The following is a 14,900-nucleotide window of genomic DNA, read 5'->3' as shown; positions in this document are numbered from 1 at the left end:
AGTTAAAAGACAAATGACAAACTGGGAAAAGTATTTTCAACTCATATCACAAAGTACAAATATCCCTTATATACAAAACACTACTAGAAATAAATAAGATTTTAAAAATCAACAACCCGATAGAAAAATGGGCAGTAATATGAATATGTTTGTCACATTTTCAAAAATCTAAAAGTTTGACAATCTAACTCATGGTATTATACATCAGTACAACTCCATAATTTGGCAAGATCTCTCAGTCTTATAAGTGCACATATCCTTGACCCAAGAGGCACTTTTCAATGACTTTATCCTGTGAATATACTTGACACATAAAATGACCTATTATTAATAATTAAATTTATTTAATCATTTCATAATGTGTGTGTGTGTATATATATATCATAACATCACATTGTACCCCATCAATATATACAATTATCATTTGTCAATTAAAATAAAATTTTAAAAATCATTTAAAAAATGGCCAGCCACGGTGGCTCACACCTGTAATCCCAGCATTTTGGGAGGCCAACATGGGCGGATCACCTGAGATTAGGAATTCGAGACCAGCCCGGCCAACATGGTAAAACCCCATTTCTACTAATAATACAAAAATTAGCCAGGCGTGGTGGCTCTATAGCGCCTGTAGTCGGAGCTACTCAGAAGGCTGAGGCATGAGAATCACTTGAACCGGGAGGTGGAGGTTGTGGTGAGTCGAGATCGCACCACTGCACTCCAGCCTGGGTGACAGAGTGAAACTGTCTCAAAAAAAAAAAAATTTAAAAATCACCTAGGTCAAGGTAACTTATTGCAGCATTACTTGTAAAAGCAAGATTAGAAACAATCCAGTGTTCATCAATATGAAACTAGTTAAATAAATCATGATGCATCCATGTAATTGAATATTATGCAGCTTTAGAAAGAAATACATAGAGGTGCAGCAGCTCATGCCTGTAATCCCAGCACTTTGGGAGGCCGCGGTTGGCGAATCATGAGGTCAGGAGATGGAGACCAGCCTGGCCAACATGATGAAACCCTGTCTCTACTAAAAGTACAAAAAATTAGCTGGGCGTGGTGGTAGGCACGGTAATCCCAGCTACTCAGGAGACTGAGACAGGAGAATCGCTTGAACCCAGGAGGCAGATGTTGCAGTGAGCAGAGATCGCGCCACTGTAGTCCACCCCTGGTGACACAGTGAGACTCCGTCTCAAAAAAAAAAAAAAAAAAAAAAAAAGAAAGAAATACATAAAGAATGAAGATGTACCACATAGTATATTGATAAACTGTACAAACCTCCAAGACATTTTTAATGAAAGACACAAGATGTAGAACCATATGCACTGTTTGCTAACTTTTGTTTGAAAAATGAGAAAAATAGAGTATATATTTGCTTATATATATATACACATATGAGTATATTTATACAGAGTATATATTATAGTATATATAATATGATTATATATATAATATGAGTATATATTTGCTTATATATACATATGAGTATAGATAGTATATATTATTGTATATATAATACAATAGTATTTAGTATATAGAGAGTATATATTTGCTTATACATACATTCCTGGGGAAAAGTGAAGAGATTTAATGAATGGAAGATAGAGTAGGGAGATTAACTTTTTACTTTTTATATTTTTTACATATTGAAATCATGAGGATTAAATATTAAATGTATATTAAATATATAAACAGTGCTTATTAAAAAATCAAACAATACGGAAATATGTAAGGTGAGAAGTAACGTTCCCCTACCCTTAAACCTGCCACTCAGAGAAAACCAACATGAATAGTCTGTTACATACCTTACGGGATTTAGTCATTGAGAAACAGATAGGAGACTCCAAAAAATTATTTATTAGGCAAGGAAAGCATTAGTTTCTGGGTCCTGGCAGTCACGTTGTTCTGGCACTGCCAAATCCACTTAGACCACATATAAGCAGCTGAGATAAATGTCGATCTCTTGCTGCAGGCCCACAGTGAGCTACTCTCAAGAGACTTCACCCAATCCTACGGGAGTTCAGTCATATGTAAAATAAGAAGTTAGAAAATAATTCTGAATTAGGCTGGCATTTTAAAAGTGAATAGTAGAGGCCATTAACTCTACCAAATTAAGTATTATGGTAGATTTTAAATTAAGACATTAGCATTTCAGTAAATGAAAATGCTCGTGTAGTCTGCAAATTCTTGGCAGTAGTACCACAGAATTCAGCCAGTAAGGGCTCCTAAGTTACAAACATGAAGAGTCCCAAAGAACACAAAGAATTATTCTTTATTTTCCACTGCTAATATTAAAAATTTTTAAAAATATATTCTAGATGGAGCCTGCTAGTTCACTAGTGCAATAAAGCGAGCCTCACATTACTGAGACCTCCTCACAATCCTGTTCCTTTGCCTCAGAAAATTCCTGGATGAGTAGAATATGAATGTTATAAATATTTATTAACAAAAATATATACAAAATGAAATACACAGCCTTCCCATTTCAACATAAATACTGAGGTCTCTTGCCAAACCAGCAGTTGATATTTTAATACATGTGCCCTAATGCAACAAAACAGTGTTTATGCAACACTCTTTCCCGTCGTCTTATAAAAGCAGTCTGTTGATGTTGGAACAAACCTTAGAAAGTTTAGTCATGCAATTGTTCATTCAATTAAGGAACGTTTACCGAGTATCTCCACATAGCAGGTCAAGTAAAAAGTAACAGAGATAAGATGAATAGCACCATCTCCGGCTCTTGAATTTAAGTCTAAGCCAATTCTTTTATTTTTATATCAAAGAATCTCTAGGTTTCTCAAGTTCAGACCAGAACTCTTCATTATGTCAAATATCATGCATTTATAAAAAGAACTAAATATTTTATATTTGTAGGTTGGCAGTCGTCTATTCTTCCATCAATGTTGTTCACATAGTCATTTTTTGCTTTCAGATGATTATTTCAGAGGATCTGACTGCTCTTCATCTTCATTAATAACTTTAAATATATTATGCCAGTTAGCCTCACAACAACCCTCATTTTACAGACTAGGAAACTTTTGTCAGTCATGCTGAATTACTTTCTCAGACTCTCACAGCTAGTATCTAAACTCAGGTCTGCCTGTCTCGCACTTATATTCTCTACACAATAGTAAACAGCAGGATTTGTAGAAATGTAGGCTAGAGAAATTGTAATTTCTATTAATTACATGATTGTCATTTGTTAAAACCTCAGCTGCTTCACAGATAATTTCTTAGAGAAAAGTGTACTATGATAGTAAACACAATGTGTTTCTGAGGTTCATAAGACCATGAAATGATACTGGGTAACCATTAGTTTCCGTCATTACAATATTGTACATTAAAATGATAAACACATAAGTGAAGTTACTATTTTGATCGTATTTCTTTACCCTTTATCATCAAACCTTCCTACAGCCTTATCTTTTGTTCATTTGAACTGCTTTCCTATACATCTTTTGACTATCCATGTTGTTTATTATATCTTTAAAGGTACCATAATATTTTTATATTATATTATTATGTTTTTAAAAGATACTTGATCTTTCTTCTTCTAGTCACATTGGTGTGACTCTTCTCCTAACACACTCTTTCTACATAAGCCTTCTGAAAAATAAGGCATTCACTCGCAGTGAATGATCAATGCATAGCTTGCTCAGAGCAGGGTACACATTTTTGAAATTATGAAGGTGATCTGTAGTAAAAGACACAACTTGAGTTGAATATGATAATCTGATAGAATCTGGTGCTGATTGTCTGCTTTGAAGACCTCAGACTACAGAATCAGACTACAAAATCTTAGAGTGATATTCTTCTAGTGAGCCACTAGCAATCAGATAGAGGTTTCTAGGAGTCCTCGTATTTTCTGTTTTATGTATTTACAGATTTGGATCAAGAGCAGAGGGTTAGTAAGCCTTAATCAAGAAAGCAAAAACAAATACATGGAAATCTTAAATTGAATTCCAACATGAAAATTACGGCACAGTTTATACAGCTTTATGATATCCCAGTTGCATAAAATTATACTTCACCCTGCAAATAATGTCATACAATTAAATGAGGTCTATGGCAAATACTGTCATATAGATCATGATCCCCACAATGTTTAATTATTCACAAAGCATTGGGAGGTATCTTGGGGCCTGGCCCAGTGAAAAGAGCAAAGGTTTTGAAACAGCCAAATCTAGAATTTCACATGAGCTCTTCCATGGAATCTTGGCCAAGTTACTGAATCAGATTGAACTCAGCTTTATCACCTGTAAAATGGTTATTGCTAGTATCAGTAATGACACATATAAAGTGTTTGGAAGGAGAGCTTTGTACATAATGCTCAATAAACTCAAGTTTTACCTGAGGCACTTCACACAGTACACAACAGTGTTCTTAAATTAAATTGAATTGATTATAAGGAGAGCAAGTGTTGGTATTATCTAATCTTCCAACCAGAGTGGGCAATTGAAAAGATGTATTTCCTGCTAATATAGCACTTACTTTCCCAGGAGGCTAGATTGGGCAAACTTTAGGAAGAAATGTCTCCATATATAGTGTACAAAAAAATCTCCCTCTAGCTTATGAATCCGTATTGTCACAAAACATCTATTCAGTGTTTAGAGCTTTTTTAAAAATAAAAAATAAAAAAATTACAGTGACTTTTTTAGGATAGATAATAGATATTTTAACCAATTTGATTTAAATTGTTAATGGTGTCACCTGGGAATTTAAGGGAAGAACAGTCAAGAAAAAGAAAGAAACAGGTAATAGTTGTTGCATCTCAATGCAGTTCAGAAAACATTAGTAGGTCCACCAGCGCGTGGTAGTAGAAAAAATTCTGAGGCACCAGTTGAAAGTAAAAGTTTGGTATTTTATAGTTTCCTTTTGTAAGAACTCAAGTTTGTGTTAAGTTGCATATTTATATTTTCTGGAATTTTTGTGTCATTTTATCAATAGTTAATAATCTTGTTTCACCATAACTCCTCTTTGATTATGTAATCAGTAAAGTTTTTAACAATAAAGCATATTTTAGGAGTATATACCTTCCTCTCAGTCAATGTATAGAAAATATTACATTGTGTATTAAAACCACGGTGCCATGACAAGATGGTCAACATCTTTAGTCATCAGGAAAATGCAAATTGTAACTACAATTGTGTGTGTATACTTATCAAATTGTATACTTTATATATACGTAATTTATTTTGTATCAATTAGACCTCATTAAAGGTATTTTTAAAATATTATGTGGATTTTGCAGAAAATGAAAAGAGAACCCCCTGACCTCAGCTATCAGGTTGGCTACATCAACTGTTTGCCTCTTTTGCATCATCAGCTACTTCCTGGCTCTGGGCAAGTGTGATGTTTTATTACTGGACTATAAGGACCTTCAGCGTAGAATCCATGTTTAACTCAACAGAGTCTTCCCTCAAACTCTCTCACTAAGTATTCAACTGTTGTTTTTAAAATGAAACATAAATTGCTTGGATCGTTTTTGGTGACTCATTTCAGAAAACATTTCTACCCAAATTCCCTAATGAACCCTTATGATTTTTTGAACTACGCATGGGACGCAGCATATCTTCATGCTTAAGAACTTTAAAGTCAGTGACTTGTTCAGCTACTTACTAACCGCTTGACCATAGATAAAATTATCTTGCCTCTTCAGGTCTCAGTTTCCTCATTTCTAAAGTGGGACAGTAAAGGACCTATGTCTTGGGTTTTCTTAGAGGATTAAATGATACAACCCATATAAAGTACATGGGCCATATTTAGCACACAATAAATACTTGTTGTTTTTGTTGTGTTGTTATTGCTTTCCATATCCCTAATATGTTGTAGAGAAATCAAGAATCTAAAATTTCGGGTTATTATGCATAGTAAGCACACAAGAACTGTTAGCAGGGAAAAAGGCAAGTGAATTTACACATTCACCATTACAAAGTTTTGACAGTTTATGAACTCTGAAGACTAAAATATTCCATCTTTCATCAGGAGAAAGAAAACGTGATGAACAAGTTACCTGAATCTTACAGGAGGGATAGCTCTAAACCGACATTAATCTGCATGTTAGGCTTTTTAGAATCACACAGTTAGAGGAATTTAATTTATTGGAAGAAGCAAAAGAGTTTTAATACCTTATAGTCTTCTCAGGACATTTTGATTCTTGTTCTTAGACCTTTTCATTAAAAAAGAAAAATTAAAAATCTGCCGGTAGGTAGAGAGACTGAAGTTGCAAACAGCTCATTTACTTTCTCCCTACACTTCACACTGAAGTTCTTAAATGTAGAAATCCTGTTCTCCTATTTGTTTGCAAGTTTTCTCTCTAGTGAAAAATACTTCATCATTTTGTCCTTGGGGAATTAATTAAATAGAATATGGAAAAATGTCATCTTTAGGGAGTTTTGCTGTGAGTACTCTCAATAAATACAGCACAAGCCAAGAGACTCTACAGAGACCTGACCTAGAGTAGATGAAACCTGGGCCATTGTCAGATAGTCATTTCCTTGAGCTTTGAGCCAGTCACGTAATTGTTTTGTCACCTCTGATTTGTAATATTGGGCCTAATCGCATCTCCCTGATTTGTAGGGAGTGTTTATAAAATATATACAATAATTATTATCATTAAGCTAGATTGTTAATCCCCTCCAAAAATAATGTGCTAACATGTCAACAAAATTTATGCCTTATCCTTTAGGTCTGGCCCAGTACTAGATTTGCCTTTAAAAGTCCAAGTTGGCCAGGCGCCATGGCTCACGCCTGTAATCCCAACACTTTGGGAGGCTGAGGCAAGTGGGTCACCTGAGGTCAGGAGTTTGAGACCAGCCTGGCCAACATGGTGAAACCCCATCTCACTAAAAAATACAAAAATTAGCTGGGCATAGTGTCACGTGCCTGTAATCCCAGCTACTCAGGGACTGAGGCAGGAGTGTCGCTTGAACCTGGGAGGCGGAAGTGGCAGTGAGCCGAGGTCATACCACTACACTGCAGCCTGGGCAACAGAGCAAGACTCCGTATCAAAAAACAACAAAAAAGCAACCAAAAAAAAAAAAAAATCAATTCGTTGTATGCAAAGAACATAATGCCAGGAGTCAGGAAATGTTATTCTGTTTCTGGTTCTGCCAGTAATTACCTCTGTGGTCATTAGTAACCACTTCACTCTTCAGTTTCCTCAAATGTAAAAGTAGGAGTTTGGACTATATCAAGGAAGAAACATACCTGATATGCGCCACCACTCTCATAATTCTGTGCCCTTGGCAGACATTGTTAATCAATCATTGAACTTTTTCTACCAAATTGGGAAGCTGTTTCTGAATACTTTTCACCAAAGCCTTGTAGGCAGTCACTACCAATGCATCAGAATTGGCAATCAAAGTGAAATTTACTTCCCATCTCCGGGCCAGAAGATTTCTAAGGTTTTTTTAAATTCTCATATTACTCAAAGGGCATGACAGTCCCTGGAATAGAAAGTATCAGAAGACAATTATGTTGGCAAACCTCATTTCCCTTTTTTATTTTCCAGCCTCCAAGAATGTTATAGATGGTCTGTAAGGTCTGTTTATGAGGATGCTCTGCTCTTCCATTCATTGTAGTCTATTTTTTGTTTCTTCAAAGTGGAAATGGTTTAATTGTTTTTATCCTTTAATTCTAAAAATGCTTTCTGTAAAGATTTGAATAATACGGAAAAATACAAAGATGGAAATGAAAATTATCTGATATTCTACTCCTATTATTAATATTTGAGAACTGGCCTTGAAGACATAGCTCTAGGCATAATGTTTTTCTGTATTTTATTTTCCCCACAAAGCAATGTTATGTTTGGGCCACTTTGCATATTATTGAGAGGCTGTAGTTCTTAATCTCTATTCATAATATTTTGTCTTTGATAACTCATGTTCTGCTGAGTTAAACTTTGCAAATATAGCAGTAAACTGAAAGAGAAAGGATATTTAGAACCTTACAACAACTACACTTAAAGATGTGGTAAAATTCTCCAGGCTCCACTCAAATAAATACAAAATGGAAAGATTTGCAAAGCTTGTGGTTAAAATTCAATTTGGAAATAAAACAGATTCAGTGGCACAGGAGAAAAGCAAGTGTTCTTTCCTTACTCCCACACCCTACTCCCACCTTTTTTCTTCTTCTTATAAAAGTAATGTATTTTGGCCAATCACAATAACTCACGCCTGTAATCCCAGCATTTGGGGAGGCTGAGGCAGGAGGACTGCTTGAGGCCAGGAGTTTGAGACCAGCCTTGTCAACATAGTGAGACTGCCCCCTCTACAAAAAATTTTACAATTAACTGGGCATGGTGGTGCATGCTTGTCGTCCCAGCTACTCAGGAGGCCGAGGTGGGAAGATTACTTGATCCCAGAAGGTCTAGGCTGCAATGAGCCACGAATGCACGGCTGCATTCCAGCCTGGGTAACAGAGCAAGACCCTGTCTCCAAAAAAAAAAAAAAAAAAAAAGTAATGCATGTTTATTTCTTTAGAACAATGCAAACACGGAAAAATGAGAAAACAAGTCATCAGTCTCCATCTAGTCAGAATAATTATGGTTAACATTTTGGAGTATGTGCATTCTGTCTTTTTTCCTGTGCATATATATTTATATAGGTATCAACACATAAAATTCAAAGGACTCTTTCAAACTTTCTTCTGTTTACTCACTGAATTGCTGTTGCTGCAAGATACTTTTTCTCTTATGAGCAGGAAACTACACGAGTTAAAACTGGCTTTGGAGATGTACAGTTCATTGTACCAGTAATTTGCACAGTCAGGTGTACACTCCAGGGAACCAAGGATATGGGTATGTTTTGAAACTAATACACCAATTATTTTGAACACTGCTATACTGGAGTTTATTACTTATTTATTTTTGAGATGGAGTTTCACTCTCGTTGCCCAGGCTGGAGTGCGATGGCGCAATCTTGGCTCACCACAACCTCCGCCTCCCGGGTTCAAGCAATTCTCCTGCCTCAGCCTCCCGAGTAGCTAGGATTACAGGCATGCGCCACCACGTCAAGCTAATTTTGTATTTTTAATAGAGACAGGGTTTCTCCATGTTGGTCAGGCTGATCTCCAACTCCCGACCTCAGGTAATCCGCCCACCTTGGCCTCCCTGGGATTACAGGTGAGAGCCACCGCGCCTGGCCTATACTGGAGTTTAGTTTATCCACTGGGCAGGTTGCTTCTCAAGTTCAAACTCCCTAAGCAGATATTCAGTGAGTATCTTACATAACTGGTACACACGAGGTCATATCAAGGTCAGAACCTCTATGCGTTTATCCCTCCATCTACTTCATTGATGAAATGTCTGTGTTCCTGAAGTGTATTTTGATAAGAATATCTGTCCACCATCTACCTAATAAAATGAAACTGATGCATGGTGTGATGAAGTTTTTTACCTTGTATGTAGCAACAAACATATGTTATGGGAAAGACAGCTTCCTCATTCCCAGGGAAGTCAATTTTCTTCTGAGAGTCTGAGTCTTTATTAAATCACCAAATACCAACTCCCTGTTTGTGCTCCCAATGTTGATTAACAAAAAGCAGCCGGGGGAAACCCTGCCTTTGATAGTCACCATACAGTATGCTGTTTTTGTTATCAATTGCTATGAAACAAACCACCCCCAAATTTAATGGCTGAAAGCAATGTATTATAATTTCTCACAGTTCTTTGTGTTGACTCGGCTTAGCCAGGCAGTCTTCTGCTGGTCTTGCTTACAGTCTCTTGTATGTGACTGCAGTCATACAGCAGCTGGGGCTGGAGTTCTCTGGGGGCTTGACTAGGTGGACTCGAAGGTCCAAGATGGTTTCTTCATTCATATGTCTGGTGTGTTGGTTCACATAGTCTCTCTCTCTCCATTTAGAGTTTCATCTTCCATGACTTTACCCATGGCCTCTCTTTCCATCAAGGTAGTCAGACCTCTAAGCATAATGGCTGACTTCCAAGAATATAAAATTAAAAGCTGTCAGGCCTTTTTCAAGCTTAGGTTAAAACCTGGCATAATGTCACTTCTGGCCTCTTTCCATAACTTAAAGCAAGTTGCAGGGCCAGCCATGCTTAGTTCAATATGAGGGGACTAGACAAATGCCTCAATATCAGGAGGGGTGGTTTACTGGGTGCCATTTTTAGAAGCTTTCTATACTTTGTGCTGGACAGAGTAGAATTTCAACTACAATTCTAAAAGATCCTGAATATTTTCTGGCTTAAACATGGAGAACAATTGAGAGGAAGTGACAGAAAGAGGAAGAAGCCTCAAAGTGATGGAAGATTTTGAAACAATCGGTACTTTCTTGTGCCTTGCAACTTGGCAGATTAGAGCACAAAGAAGGTGGAATTAATGGGTTGATGCATCACCATTATCCAGACTTCTTGATACCTTTTTTTTTTTTAGATGGAGTCTCGCTCTGTCACCAGGCTGGAGTGCAGTGGTGTGATCTCGGCTCACTGCAACCTCTGTCTCCTGGGTTCAAGCAATTCTCCTGCCTCAGCCTCTCTTTGAGTAGCTGGGACTACAGGTGCGTGCCACCACACCCAGTTAATTTTTGTATTTTTAGTAGAGACAGGGTTTCACCATGTTGGCCAGGATGGTCTTGATCTCTTGACCTCGTGATCCGCAGCCTCGGCCTCCCAAAGTGCTGGGATTATAGGCATGAGCCAGCGCGCCCAGCCGAGGATACTAATTTTTTATGAGAAATCTGGAGTAAGGTATTACAATGGACACATCTGAAGCATGTAGGGAGGGCTGTCTTCCCAAATACAGCAAATAATTCAGACATCAATGAAAAGGTACAAGAGTCAATAGAACACAAAACCAATTGAAGGGTATTTTTTCCAGATAGTAGCTAGGAGAGCCTGGCAGCAAAAAAGGATCCCATGGCAGCAAGACAGCTGAGAAAAACCAGCACCTCCTCTTTCTCGCTCTTTCTTGCTCCTCTGGAGCTTCTCAATATGCAGTATCTGTGCCCTCCTAACACAATAGGCAGGTTTGGAGGGCAAAGCAAGGGCTCAGGCTTTCATATGAAGACAATCACATTCCAGAGTCTGCCAAGACTGGGCACCTCCGTGACATGGGTGGTCTTGAGAATGGGGTTCCCTTTATTTGACAAAACCAAATGCCAAACAGCTTTTCCTTACTGTTTGTTTTTCTTAAACATGTTCAAACTCTTATCATATTGCTCTCCTCCCTTTGAAAATATGTACTCTGCAGGTGCCTGAAATAACATACTCTCAGCAAATTGCAGCATTGGAAAAGTGAAGGTTATTTCATTCAGTCTAAACTCAATGGAAATTTTGTGGCTTAACAAGGAAACACCAAATTATAAACTCCTTTAGAGCAGTAACCATGTCATATGACTCTGGTATCTCCTACCTGCTAGGTTCATTGTCTACCTTCTCTGATGTCGTAATTTTAATAAGTAACTTGAATTGTTAACAATTTACTCTTGTCTTTCTCTTGGACTCAGAAATGTTATTTTATTATTATGTCTCTGCATCTTTCATGTGAGGTCCTTTGCAAACAATTTCTCCTAACTTGTTTTCATTGTGCAGATAATGTTGCAGGGTTTTCACATAACAGCTCAAAGGAATTAATAGGAATTGAAGAAGCTTGCTTCAATTACAAGTAATTAATGTAGGCTTCACTTATCTCAAGGAATATCTGAATATACAAATTTACACATAAATCCTGGGAGTGTCAAATTATGCAACAGAGAGAAAGTAAGCTCTGCAGTTTTTTGGGCATTGATCGCTATAGTCAGGGGTGTGTGTGTGTGTGTGTGGTTTTTGAATGAAATAGTAAAACCACTGCCAGTATTATCTACTTCACCTGGTGCTGAATAATTCCAGGAAGGTAGAAACTGAAAACCAGTCTTGTTAAAGAGTTAGAAAGACTGTAAATGCGTAAGAGGAAAGAAAAAAACAAAACAAAACCATTTATCTATCCTCTTTGAACCCGTATAAGAGTTCACAATATTCCTGGTTTCAAATACTTGAAGTTTTCTCTGGGCAATAATTAATGTTTAAATAATTGTTTTTAATGTAAGACATAACACATACGCATTGCAGATTTAAAGCATACTTGGAAGTAGCAAGGAAAAAGATAAAAATCATTGATTCCACAGCATTTAATATATTGGTAACTATCCTTCAATTTTTTTCTGGGCACATGTTTTTATAAAATGAGCCAATACTATACAAACGTTTTTGTAACTTTTTAAAATTTGTACTATTTTGTGAGTACGTGAAAAAGAAATTTGTAAAGATTAAAAGATCATAGCATGTTGTGGTATTACACACTGTTGAAGGGCGCCATCTGTGGCGTGGTGGCTGTGCTTTAGTGGAAAGAGGTTCTCTTGCGGTTCCCGTTTTTCTCCCAGCTCCGGGTAGGCAATACTGACCACTCTCCGACCTAAAGGGACTTCTCCGTTTGCCCTTGACGGAGACACGTGGGAGTTCAGAGGAGAGCGTTCAGGGTGACTGCGAACACGAGCTCCCGGCGCTGTCCACATCTCCCCTGGGCAGGGCCCACTGGCCCCAGCCCGGGAGGGGAGCAAGGGCGGGAGGGCAGTTGGCAGTGGCACGGCCTGGGTCCAAACCTTTAGCCCCCCACCCCGGCTGGCGCCACTCTCGGGCGGTAAAGTGAGATAAAAGCAGGGCAAGGTTCTGTAACTCCAAATCAGGGAGGCGCAGCTCCTACACCAACGCCTTTCCGGGGCTCCGGGTGTGTTTGTTCCAACTGTTTAAACTGTTTCAAAGCGTCCGAACTCCAGCGACCTTCGCAAATAACTCTTTATCTCGCGGGCGAGAGCGCTGCCCTTATTTGCGGGGGAGGGCAACTGAACGCCGGCACCGGGGCGCTAACTGTGGCCTCCTCTCGATCCCCCGCCTGCTGGGACCCCAGCTGGCAGTCCCTTCCCGCCCCCGGACCGCGAGCTTCTTGCGTCAGCCCAGGCGCGGGTGGGGGATTTTCGGAAGCTCAGCCCGCGCGGCCGGCGGGGGAAGGAAGGGCCCAGGCTCTTGCCCCGCCCTTCTGGGGCGGGAGGCGGAGCGGGGCAGGGGCCCGCCGGCGTGTCGCCGATCAGCGAGTGCCGGGGAGCCCGGAGGAGCCACCGACGCCGCCGCCGCCACCAGAGCCGCCCTGTCCGCGCCGCGCCTTGGCAGCCGGATCGGGGCCGCCGTCGGGGAGCCCCAACACACGGTCCCCAGCTCAGCATGATGGAGTTGGAGCTGCCGCCGCCGGGACTCCCGTCCCAGCAGGTGCTGCCTCGGCCCTCTGGGCCCTGCGGTGGTGCCGGGACGGGGGCGGGGGAGCTAGGGAACTGCGGCCCGGGAGGGATAGCCGCAGCCGGCTTCCTCCACGTCCGGCCAGAGCCAGGACCGCAGCGCTGGCTGGAGCCGCCGCGCTTGCGCTGGGGCAGGGTGGGGAGGGGCAGCGGGGACGCGGCCGGGTGGTCCGACCGACCACGAGCCCGAGGGCGAACGGGTGGGAAGTTGCGGGAAGGTCTGGGGACTGAGCCCGCGGGCGTGGGCAGTGGTGGGCGAATCCAGCCGCGTCCCCGGTCCCCAGAGCTGGGCTTCGGAGCCCCTAAGTTTGAGCGGCCCGGCGGGCGGCGGGGCAAGAGGGGGCGGACGCTGGCCGTCTGAGCCGGCGCGGCCCGGCCCTTCCGGGGCTGCGCGGCTCCCCCGCCTCAGAGCCGGCAAAAATGTGCCTAGTCACGGGGCCACTCTCGGGGGAACTGAGGTCGCCTTCGGGCTGGGACCCAGAGCCCCTTCGCCGCGCCCCAAGACCTCCGTGTGTGCGGGCTGCGGCGCGCTCACCCCGCTGGGCCGTCTGTGGGCGCTGCTTTGCGAAGTCATCCATCTGTCGGATCACTCTCTGGCAGCCTTGAGCTTTCTTGAAAGCTCAACCCCGGGACGAGGGAGGAGCGCCTGAAGTGCCCAGCGGGCCCAGAAGCCCCGACGTGTGGCGGCTGAGCCGGGCCCCGCGCACTTTCTCGGCCGGGGAGGGGTTCGGGCCCGGGCACCCGGAGTTGGCCTCTCGCAATGCCGCGGGAAAGTGCGGGCGAGGGCAGCGGACTCTGAGGCCGGAGTCGGCGGCACCCGGGGCGTCTAGTTCGGACGCGGTGCCCCCTGGTGGCGCGCACCGCGCGCGTGGCTTTGGCCTCCGTGACAGCGGTCTGTTGGCCGTCACAGCAGCCCTCGGTTGGCCCTTTCCTGCTTTATAGCGTGCAAACCTCGCCGCGCCAGGGCCAAGGGACAAGTTGGAGCTGTTGATCTGTTGCGCAATTGTTATTTTCCCCAGAGCGGCTTTGTCTTTGGATTTAGAGTTTCAGAATTGCAATTCCAAAATGTGTAAGACAGGAGATTCTCTTCTGTGCTGTCAAGGGTAAGAGTTGCGAGTGTAGATTAGAATTTCTATTGCTTTTAGTTTGTTAATAATTTTTTGCTTTCAGCTGTTATTTCTCCCCTGAGTACTTTATATATTTTTCCTTTTCAGTTGAGAATTTGCCTCAGTTTCTTAACATGTCCACCCTCTTCTGCAGGGGCAGAGTGGAACGCTTGCGTTTCAAAACACATGCTAATTTCTGTAAATTGTTATAAAAGTGAAAAGAAGTTTCAGCTCATCCTTTGTAGAAACTTTAAAAGTAGATATTTATATTTCTAATTTTCTTTTGTAAATGAATTTTAGGAAAAAAATTGGAATTCAAGGAAACGTGTACTTGATGTACGGTAAATTCGTTTATGCTGTTAAATGTAAAGTCTTAGGTTAATTCCAAAGATCTATTGTAAAGTTTTAAGTTATAGACAATGTATTAATTGTGCCTTTTTTTCCCCCTTTAAAGTTGTCTTGAACTTTTCCCCAATCTTGATTGGGATTATATTCTTCTGGTTCCAACTAGGGAAG

At 41.1% G+C, this 14,900-nt stretch overlaps 1 protein-coding gene across 8 annotated transcripts in view; it reads left to right on the top strand.

The window, feature by feature from the left end:
- The first annotated feature begins 12,195 nt into the window (after positions 1–12,195).
- NFE2L2 (nuclear factor, erythroid 2 like 2) overlaps positions 12,196–14,900 on the top strand; it is a 35,683-nt gene continuing 32,978 nt past the window's right edge. For 3 of the 8 annotated variants that reach the window (XM_025405406.1, XM_025405405.1, XM_025405400.1), the window contains exon 1: positions 12,196–13,252. In XM_025405406.1, coding sequence (XP_025261191.1) covers positions 13,208–13,252 — 45 coding nt within the window. In that variant the 5' untranslated portion in view covers positions 12,196–13,207. Of the gene's footprint in view, positions 14,382–14,900 lie in introns of all 8 variants that reach the window. The other 5 variants (XM_025405407.1, XM_025405404.1, XM_025405401.1 and 2 more) reach the window with 3 other exon arrangements.

The sequence above is a fragment of the Theropithecus gelada genome, chromosome 12 (genome assembly GCF_003255815.1).
Source record: "Theropithecus gelada isolate Dixy chromosome 12, Tgel_1.0, whole genome shotgun sequence".
NCBI classification, from domain to species: domain Eukaryota; kingdom Metazoa; phylum Chordata; class Mammalia; order Primates; family Cercopithecidae; genus Theropithecus; species Theropithecus gelada.
Note: the sequence above shows the minus strand (reverse complement) of the source record. Positions and strands in the feature narration are given on the sequence as shown.